The sequence below is a fragment of the Neopsephotus bourkii genome, unplaced genomic scaffold, assembly GCF_033783945.1.
Source record: "Neopsephotus bourkii isolate Nb327-2 ecotype Australia unplaced genomic scaffold, CSIRO-AGI_Nbou_v1 NB_1749, whole genome shotgun sequence".
Taxonomy (NCBI): domain Eukaryota; kingdom Metazoa; phylum Chordata; class Aves; order Psittaciformes; family Psittacidae; genus Neopsephotus; species Neopsephotus bourkii.
The window spans coordinates 1299895-1310058 of NW_026902223.1; the positions used below are offsets into that span (position 1 = coordinate 1299895).

A 10164-nucleotide genomic window follows, 5' to 3' on the forward strand; every position below is an offset into this window, starting at 1 on the left:
TGTGAGCATCGCCTCTGTGTGAGCAGTGCATCGGTGTGAGCATCGAGCAGCGCATCGGCGTGGGCAGCGCATCGGCGTGAGCATCACCTCGGTGTGAGCATCGCCTCGGTGTGAGCAGCGCATCAGTGTGAGCATCGCATCAGTGTGAGCATCGCCTCGGTGTGAGCATCGCCTCGGTGTGAGCAGCGCATCAGTGTGAGCATCGCATCAGTGTGAGCATCGCAGCAGTGTGAGCAGTGCATCGGTGTGAGCATCGCATCGGTGTGAGCATCGCATCGGTGTGAGCATCGCATCGGTGTGAGCATCGCATCGGTGTGAGCATCACCTCGGCCGCCCCAGCGCAGCCCCGGTCCCACCGCGGCGATGCCGATCCTCAAGCAGCTCGTGTCCAACTCTGCCCACTCCAAGCGGCGCTCCCGGGCGGACCTGACGGCCGAGATGATCAGCGCGCCGCTGGGCGACTTCCGCCACACCATGCACGTGGGGAGGGCAGGGGATGCCTTCGGGGACACCTCCTTCCTCACCAGCAAGGCCGGGGAGCCGGGGATGGAGATGGGCGAGGAGCCGGGAGCCTCCAAGCCCAGCCTCCTGTCCCGCCGCTTCCGCAGCAGCAAGCGCTCGCAGTCGGTGACGCGCGGGGACCGCCGGGACATGCTGGGCTCGCTGCGGGACTCGGCGCTCTTCGTCAAGAACGCGGTGTCCCTGCCCCAGCTCAACGAGAAGGACGTGGACCGGAGCGCGGGGCAGCTGCCCAAGAGCCTCTCCTCCAGCCCCGTCAAGAAGCTGCCCGAGGAGGGGAGTCCTGAAGAGCAGCAGCGCCCAAACGGGGCGGCCGCGGGGCCGCTGAGCCCCGGCTTGGATGAGCGCGACTTCGGGGACATCACGGAGCTGCCCGTGGTGGTGGCCAAGAGCGGGGCGGGCATGAAGCACGCCGAGTCCATCATGTCCTTCCACATCGACCTGGGGCCCTCCATGCTCGGTGATGTCCTGAGCATCATGGATAAGGAGCAGTGGGAGCAGGATGAAGACCCTGAGGCGGAGGAGAGCCGCGAGGAGGAAGAGGAAGAGGAGGAGGAGGATGCCGCCACCCTGCCTGGCTCCCCAGCACCATTCCCAATGACCCAGAGCCCATCCCGCGGCGTTCGCTGCCCTCCCAGGGACACCAGTTCAGGCCCAGAGGAGCGCAGCCCCGTCCCTGTGCCCCTGAGCCAGCGGGGGGGCCCCCCAAAACGCCCCGACAAGGAGTTCTCATTCGCTGATGAAGATGATGATGAGATCAGAGTATAAGAGGCGGGCGCTGAGGGCTCTGGTTCTCATCTGCAGTGGTTGGACATGGGGCTGAACATCCCAGTGCTGCACTGGGGGGACTCGACTCATGCCTCCTTCCCTCTCCCCATCCCAGCAGGACAGTGCTCAGCTCCTGGGAATGGGGGCACCGACACCCCCGGGGAGCTCTGGCACATCCCAGGAGGGGAAGCAGACTCTGTTTCAGTTCCTTCTGTTGGACTTTGGATCTTAGCTTTTCTTCTGCCCCCTCTTGCCCATGTAAAGCTATATAGGGCCGGCCAAGGCGAGGCTTCTGAGTTTTAGCCCCTTTAGTACTATATCTATTTTTTCCACCGTACCATTTTTACTGCTCTCTGATTTGTACTCAACTTTCCTTACTCTCGCTTTTGGTTTTAACAGAGGGGAGGTTTCCCATGGGGAAGGACTTGGCTCAGGAGCTGGGATGAGGCTCCGACTCCCTGCGCTTCCTGGGGACTTTAGACAGACCAAGAGCCTCCATCCCTCGGATGGATGGATGGATGGATGGATGATGGATGGATGGATCCATCCCGGATGCTTGACACTACAATGGGGGGATGCCCCTGGCCATCCCTGCTGCCGGCTGCTCGCAGGGATGCTGATGGGAGCGTGGGTCTGTCCTTTGTGGGAGGAACCCCCCTGTGAGCGGGGCTGAGCCCTGGTGTGTCCGTGCTGGGCAGCCCCTGTTGTGGCATCGCTCTGCCCGGGCAGTGCTGACACTGGCCTGGTGCAGGCGGGCCAAGAGCAGGTTTTATACCATGTATGTACAAATGCAATGAATAAAAGGAGCTGGTAGTGACCGCAGTGCCTTGAGTTACTCGGGGCGGGATGCGTTGGACCCCAGGAGGGACCTGGCTTTGTGCTGCCACCATCCCCATCCCCTGTCCCATTGCTCCCCCCATCCCTGGCTGGATCCTGCCTGGCAGATTGCCCCTGGCCGGGGCTGCGGCCCCTGCGGAGGCCGGGCTTTATCTGCCCTGTGCTGGGAGGAAGCGGCCGAGCTCCCACGGAGCGGATCTGGCTCCGGGCTGGGACCCTGTGGCCAGGCTGGATCCTGCCAAGGGATGGCTCTGCCAAGAGGCTGCTCTGCTCCTGCAGCCCCATTCCCTGCCAGGCAGGGAGCAGAGCGATGGCTGAGCAGGACCGGCTGCCCCTGCTGCTCCCATCCCATACGGCAAGCAGGATTCCCTCCCTAGGGATGGATGGGGAGGATGGATCTTGCCCTGGATGCCCCAGTGGGCTCTCCCCTGGTGAGGCCGGTGGGAGCGGGTGAGTGCTGCGCCGCAGTGGGGACACAATGGGGTCCTGTGCGTGTGCCAGGGCCGATGCAATGCCCCGTGGCGTGGGACATTGTCTATTGTCCGGGCTGGGAGAACAACAGCAGCTGCTCTGAGCTCACCGGGCTGCCTCTGCCCCAGTCACTGCAGCACAGCCCCAGTGCCCTGTGCCAGCATCCCCTGCCCTGAGCTGATGGTGCTGGTCCCTGCATCTGCGAGGCCACCGGGATGCTGGGGGGGGGAGCCTGGCTCTGGTCCCTTATGGATGCTCTCATGCGAAGCAATGGGGCAGGGTAGGTCAGTGGGGTTTGAACCCCGTGCTCCCTGGTGGTGCAGGGAGGGGAGAGGCCCCCAGGTGACCCAGCGACTGTCACTTGGCAATGGTGATGCCTGTGACGCCTGTCAGCTCCAGCCTCCCGCTCGGCAGCACCGCGCTGCCGCGAGCCGACGGGACAGAAAGAGCCCTCTATGGGATTGAGGGGATGGGATCCTCCCTGTGAGGGTGCTGAGGCGCTGGCACAGGGTGCCCAGAGAAGCTGTGGCTGCCCCATCCCTGGCAGTGCTCAAGGCCAGGTTGGACACAGGGGCTTGGAGCAAGCTGCTCCAGTGGAAGGGGTCCCTGGATGAGCTTTAAGGTCCCTTCCATCCCAACCCACTCATTCTATGCCACAGCCCCACTCCATGGGGGCAGTGCCATGGGTCCTGGTTCCAGTGCCAGCAGCACCCGCAGCCTCCCCAGCCCCTCCATCCGCACAGCACAGGGTGGACACCTCAGTGTGGGACCCAGGGCGTGCGTGAGCCCTGGCTGCTCGGTGCGGGTCGGTGCACAGCCCCCCCGGCAGCACTGCTCCAGTGCATTTATAGCTCCTGACAGAATGGGAGCAGGTCTCCATCCCCGCTGTGTCAGGCCATGGCACTCGGGGCGTGTGTCGGGATGCTCATGGCTGTGGGATGGAGAAGGGATGGAGCATTAGGTTAAACCTGGGGGCTGCGGGGTGCTTTCTGGCTGGCACCAAGGAGCAGTGCAGCACCATGGTCATGCCCAGTGCATGCTGCTGCAGCCTGGTGTGGGGCAGCCTGGCAGTGGGGACTGAAGGTGAGCTGTTCATCCCCATGGTACAGATGGTGATGTGGGGCAGCCTGGCAGTGGGGATGAAGGTGACCTGTGCATCCCCATGGTACAGATGGTGATGTGGGGCAGCCTGGCAGTGGGGATGAAGGTGACCTGTGCATCCCCATGGTACAGATGGTGATGTGGGGCTGCCCTGCAGGCACCAGGCACTGGAGGCTGGCCCTGGGGACAGTGCTGCCGTGCACCCAGCGATGCTCAGACCCAGGATCCATCTCTCACCGTGCATTCGGTTCCAGCACTGGGGCCGGGTCTGGCTCTGCTGGATGCCGAGCAGCACTCCCGGTGGGAGGGGGTTAACGCAGCCCCTGGTGCTCGGGGGGGAGATGCGGAGCAGCTGCTGTGCCCCGGCGCTGGGGCTGGAGGAGAAGCAGATGTCGGTGCGGAGGCAATCACAGGGATGCGCTGGGGCCGGGGCTGGGCTCCCTGCACCTCCAATCCCGGCGCAAATTGACTTCAGATGTGGGCAGCTTCTCCCTCTAAAGCAGCGCCCGGGGCTGGGGTTGCTGTGGTTTGGAGAGGAGGAGGAGGGGTTCTCAGTGCTGCTGGGGCCCAGGCTGGCTGCAGTGACCTGCAGAGTGTGGTGATTGCCTTGGGTACCCCCACTCCCAGCCCCGCTGCAGGCCTGGGGGTGCCCCTTGCCAGAGCAGGGGTGATGCAGGAGCTGGAGGCTGGTGTGGAGCAGCAGCGAGGAGCTCAGCCCCTGCCCTTCGTGGGTATGGACGGTAAGTGTGGGACACTGCAGCATCCTTGGGGGGTGTTGGGGTTCTCCTCTTTGCTGCTTGTCCTCCCTGGGCTCCTGCTGAGGCCAGGCTGGCTCTGGGCATTGCTTCCTTAGGGATGCTGTTAGGGAGGGCGCTGAGATGCTCCTGCCCTTGGTGGCACCAGCACTGGGGCTGGTGGGTGAAGCTCTCTCCCTGCTCTGCTTTCCCTACAGAGCCGGGGGCAGCCGCCTGCATCCCCTCCCACCAGGGGTGAGTGCTGGGAAGGGATGGGACCAGCATCAATCCCCCTGCAAGGCCCTGGGGACACCAGGATGGGCCTCGTTCCCCTCCAGCCCATGCCCATGGCAGGTTTCCCCATGGCCTTACAAGCAGCGCGTTGGCAGGGTTCACCCCAATGCTAACACTGCTCAGAGCCCATCACCCTCCCATCCCTTTGGTCCAGGGGAGAGCTGGAGCCTCTCCATGGCAACCAGACCTTGTCAGTTCCTGGTGTGGGTGCTGCACATCCCCTCCCCATGGGAAAGCTCCTGGGATGCCCCAAGCTGGGAGGTGCAGGATGGGGGCTCCGGGTTGCAGGCAGGGCAGCAGCAATGGGTGCTGTGGGGCACAGGGAGGTGTGACAGTGGGTGCATGGGGTGGCCTGGTGTGTGCTGCCCCTTCCAGTGTGCCCCCCCTGGGGTAAGGGCTCTGCACCAAGGGTGATTGCTGCGGCTTCCTGCACCAGTGCCACCAGAGCAGGATGCCCCAGTGCTGTTTCTGCCCCATGTTCAGTAGGTGCAGGAGCCTCTCCCTCCCCATCACCCGAGTCCCGCAGGCCTGGCCTCCAGCAAGCACTTGATGCCACCTCCTGTCTGCGGGGAGAAACGCCCCAAGGCCTGGGGATGCTCCTGGGGCACCCCGGTTCCTTCCCCATCCCATCCCATCCCGGAGCGATCTCCATTGCACTCGGTTGAGCGCTGTCCCACTCTTTGCTCCTGCAGGTGAATGCAGCAACAAGGACTGCCCCTTCCTGCACGCTGATGCCAGCACCCTGGGCTGCCCAGTGGCTGCTGCAGGCAGGGTGAGCGGCTGGGATGGGTGCTGGGTGCTGGGTGCTGCCTATGTCCCCATCCCACCTAAATGGAAACCTCTCCTTTGCATGGCAGGTCCCCTGTGCAGGTACAAGCACAGGCAGAGGGTGATGGGTGCCAACGACCTCGTGGGCTTCTGCCCAGGACCCAACTGCACATTCATGCAGGAAGTACTGGGCAGGCTGGGGGGAAAAACCCACCCGTGTGGGGCTGCAGAGGTGGCCGTGGCCCCTGCAGTGTCTGGGTCAAGGACAATGGTGGTTTGGATCTTTGTTTTAACTAATGGAACCCCTGTGGTCTCTCCCCGTGTCCATCCTGAGCTGGTGACCGCATGGTTTGCAGCGGGTGGGCAGGGGATGCTCCAGTCCCTATGGGAAGCCACAGAGGAATGTGGGGGTACCACTTGCCATGTGCCAAGGAGTAACTGCCTGTTCTATCCCTCTGCAGCCTCAAGGCCGGGTTGATGATGAGCAGCACAGACCCATCCAAGGTGATGCAGAGATGTCCTTTTCTCCTGTATCTCTGCCCATCAGGGTGATGCAGAGCTGCCTCTGCCCCACAGTTCTTGGCAGCTGCTGCCCCACAAGCTCCTACAACTGCCCCATTCCCTCCAGGGAGCTGGTTATCCTTGGGGGCTGGTACAGCTGGACCTGGCTGCCAGCAAGGAGACTGGATGCAAGGATGTGCTGCCCATGGAACCCCCTTTACCAGGCACCGGCGCTACCCAGCAGCCATGGGACATCAATAGCTGCTCCCTGGGCACACAGACCCTGCCTGAACAAGGCACTGGCTTAAAGGTGAGCGGTGTTGGGACTGGGAGCAATGGTTCACCTTGGAGGGAGGGTGAAGGGAAATGATGTGAGAATGAACACATGGTGACGGGGCACTGGGTTGATCCAGCACAAACCTGGTGCCTGCCTCTCCCTGTCATCCCAGTGCAGGCAGAGGTCACGGCTCCAGTAACTGTGGGAAGATCCAGCTGGAAACCCTGCTGGGGAAGTGACTTCAGCATGGACATGGAAGGGTACAGCCGAGCAGGATGGAGCCAGCGAGGCAGCTGCTGGACTAGAAAAGCCAGTTGGGCTTGGTTTTGCCCAGCACCAGCTCCCACAAGCAACAGAGAAATCACAGCTTCCTTAATGCAGCTAAACCTGGGCTCTTCCCAGCTGCCCCGTGCCCTCCTGCACACACAGACACAGGTTTGGCCCTGGCAGATGGGGGTGTGGGGATGCCAACCCTTGGGAAGGGGGGAAAAGCACCACGTGTGTGAACACATGGGACCAAGCAGGCAAGGCAAAGCCACACAAGCTTTTATTGCTGCTGAGAGGGAGGCAGGGAGTTAGTGGTGACCCCCCTGACACAGTACAACTGCCCCACTCTGAATAAAGAGGTTGGCTCTAACTCGGCTTGGTTTATGCCCTTCATGCCTGGAGCATGAGCAACCCTTTCCCAGACATGTTTGGCAACGGCAGGCTCCAACCAGCACTCTGTTAACTGTTCTCATTGCTCTGATGCAGACACGGGTTTGCCCTTTGGGCACAACAGCTCATCCAATGGATTGTTTTGTTGCCTTCCTCCAGAAATAGGGCGCTGTGGTCCGAGTGCTGCTGCTCTGAAGCTTCACATCAGAGCCAGGCAGTCGCACCAGTGCTGTGCTCACAGTGAAGCAGGGCTGGGGGGAAGGAAAGAACCCCCTTTCTCCTGTTAAACCCCATCAGGGTAAGTAAAAGATGGGCTCTGACTTAAAGGGAACAGTTACTCAGGCCACAGCCCATCACAAACCTTCCATCACTCCAACTACAACATACAGGTCCATTCATCTAGAGCAGCAGCCCAGGAGTTGTCCTGTGCCTGGTGTCCCAAAGCAAGGTTTAGGCTTGTGCAGACTACAGGAGCAATGCTGCACCCTGCCTGCCCAGGGTGGCTCTGATGCTTTCTTGTTTCAGTACTAAAAGCTGCCTGAGCCTCAGAGCAGTGACTGCAGGCACTCTCAGCATCCTCCTTCTGCCTACAAGGAGGCAACTGAAAAGCAGCCCCTCTGCAATGAAAGAACCCAACTCTGACCTCTGCTGATTTGAGTCCCTGCTGGGACACTGCTTCTGAGCTCTTCTGGCTCCCAGCAGAGATTCCTGACCGTTCCTTGGGTGCTGGTCCAGCTGCTTCAGTGGTATTTACGCCAGCGATAACGCTCTGGAAACACAAAGGGGGAACACAAGAGGACAGTGTTAGCACAGTGCTCTGGGACTGCAGGAGTGCAAGTCCTGCAGGGGAAACTACAAACACAGCCCAGTGAATCCCTCCTCAGTTATGAGTAAAGCCAGGGAATGGGTGTGTAAGGGTTGGAGCATCCCTTCTGCTATGTGCAGGGTTTAAAGGCGCTCCTGATGGCTCCTGGAGCTGTCCAGGGAGAAGCTGTGAATCAGGAACTGGTTTCACCACCTTTATTAGCTAATTCCTCTGCCCACCTAAGCCAGGTCAGAATATTGCTCTCTGAGCTTGGATATTAACCTTAACTGTGAAGTAATTATTTCAGAGCTGGAATCAACAGGAATGGCAAATACTTTGCTGCTGCTGCAAACATGAGAAGTCCTGAAACAACACTGGTACCGAGAAAGGAATCTTACTGATGTGCTGATAGTTCCAGGCATAGCTGAGGAGGCAGTACCCAGCCAGCAGCATGGAGACTCCGGCTGGTCCACCCTTCTTCACGTTGATGTATTTGTTGTAGTAGCTATTCCAGGCTGTTGGAACAGAAATGCGAGGGTCAGATCACATGGAGGTCTTATGAGTTCACTGGTTTCTGCATCACTTCCCAGAGCCAAAGGGTTGGGTCTGGTTATGTACTTCTATAAAGATCCAGGCTCTGGCCACTTGGACCAGGCTGTAAATGGGACAGCTCTGCCCCAGGGGCAGGAATTCAGCCTCACCTCTCTGTGCTCCTCCAAGCAGTGCTTGGGGGGAGAAGTCTCTGGTGGTCACCCACAGGGGCAGCTCCCCCAGCCTCACGTCCATCAGCCGCCTTTCCAGGAGTGGACCTGTGCAAGGAGAGTGGTCAGAGGCAGGGAATGAGGGACTCGGGAAGGGAGAAGGGATCATCTCTCCCACAAAGGGAGTTGGCTTCACCAGCCCAAACACGCAAAAGCCTGCCTCAAACCTGAATCAAAGTGGAACCCTTTGGGGTTGGACACCTGAACCTCCATGGCCCATTCCTGGATCCCTTTCCAGATAAGCCCAGTGTTTCCCACCCCTCCTCTCCCAATCACATCAGCCTGGCAGTGCAGGGAATCAGCAGCAGACGCTTGTCTTTCCCGCATTACCTTGCTGCCCCATGGAGAAACTGCCCATTGGTGTCTTCATTGCGATCTCCACATCCTCATGGAAAGGCTTCCCTGGAAAAATCCTCATCCTATCATAATTAGGCTGCAAGTCTGGAAACCACTCCAAGCCCAGGGCCCCTGCCTGCGTGCTCCGGGGCAAGCAGATGGGATGGCTTTGGGAAGTGTGGAGCTCAGCATCCCTGCCTGCGCTCAGGATGGGCTCAGACACCATCTGCTGCTCGCTCTCACTAAGCCCGTGGGTGCTGGTTAGGTAAGCGTTGGATGTCCCTTCGCTGCCACCTCCGGGAGCCTCTGCCACGGACACATGGAGGTTCTTGCGGTGCAGAGCAGCACCAGGGGCTTTCTGCCCCACACCAGCCGCTGGGTGCCCCCGTCTCTCTTCCACCCCGGTGCTGCCCGTTCCCTCCTGCAGCACAAGGTCACCGGGGCCGCTGCTGCCGTTGGCCCCGGGGGCAGCTCCAAGTACGGGCGCTTCCGTTGCCTTTAAGCTGCCTTTTCCCCGCTCTGAGCTCGCAGCCGCCTTCCCCGCAGCTCCAGGGCCGCGCGTCTCCGTCTGCGTCCTTCCGGCACCGGTCACCGCTGCCCCGGCCGGGGCTCCCCTGCCGCCGGCCCCGCTCTTGCCCCGCACCACGCGGGCGCGGTGCTTCTCGATCACGATTTCCGCGCCGTCCCTCAGCGCTCCGGGCACGTCCTTCACCTCCTCGGGGGGCAAATCCAGCGCCCTGGCCACCTCCCGCACCGCGGCCTCCGCCGCCCGCTCCGTGCCGGGGCCGGGCCCTCCGGGCTGCTCTGCGGCCGCCGCCTTCCCCTTGCCGGGCAGCCCCTTCCCCTGGCCGGGGCTCGGGGGGCTCTTGCCGCTCTTAGCGGCCGCCCCGGCGCCGGCTCGGTCCGCGCTCACGGCGGGGCCGGGGGCTCTGTTCGGTGCGGCCTTGCAGTACGGGAGGTGTGAGCGGAGCCGCTTGAAGGGCTTGTGGCAGTGCGGGCAGAGCTCCTGCCCCGGCGGGGCCGCGGACATGGCGGCGGTGCCCCCCCCCACCGGCCCCGTTACCGGAGGTCCCTTCCCTGTTCAGGCACCGCCACGGCCACCCCCGCCGGGGGCCTGGGCCGCGCTCCGCGCGCAAGCTGTGACGCCATAGGGGGCGTGGCCGCGGCCCGTGGAGGGAGCTGCGCATGCGCAGAAGGCGGCAGACGCCGGAAGCGGCGGTTGGAGCCGGGCGGGGGACGCCTCGCCTCAACGGTGGGCGGCGGGCAGGGGCCAGGCCGCACCGAGCGGGGACCGAGCCGCGTCCCGACCTTCCCGTCCCGTCTCGTTTCGCACCG

General features: G+C 62.1%; 1 protein-coding gene and 1 long non-coding RNA gene across 3 annotated transcripts; both read left to right on the top strand.

The window, feature by feature from the left end:
- The first annotated feature begins 328 nt into the window (after nt 1–328).
- Nucleotides 329–1784, top strand: CDC42EP4 (CDC42 effector protein 4). The gene has a single exon (XM_061376965.1). It carries the CDS (start codon nt 364–366, stop codon nt 1285–1287), a length of 924 nt encoding a protein of 307 aa, XP_061232949.1. The 5' UTR covers nt 329–363; the 3' UTR covers nt 1288–1784.
- Nucleotides 1785–5820: 4036 nt separating this feature from the next.
- On the top strand, nt 5821–6511 carry LOC133225131 (uncharacterized). 2 transcript variants are annotated; one of them, XR_009729038.1, is made up of 3 exons: nt 5821–5996; nt 6121–6310; nt 6448–6511. It is a non-coding gene; the product is annotated as an uncharacterized LOC133225131 (long non-coding RNA). The 2 variants fall into 2 exon arrangements; XR_009729039.1 differs by having other exon boundaries at nt 6121–6303; nt 6407–6511.
- The last annotated feature ends 3653 nt before the right edge of the window (nt 6512–10164 follow it).

Coding starts and splice junctions, on each gene's coding strand:
- CDC42EP4 (XM_061376965.1), top strand. CDS start 364: ATGCCGATCCTCAAGCAGCTCGTGTCCAACTCTGCCCACTCCAAGCGG.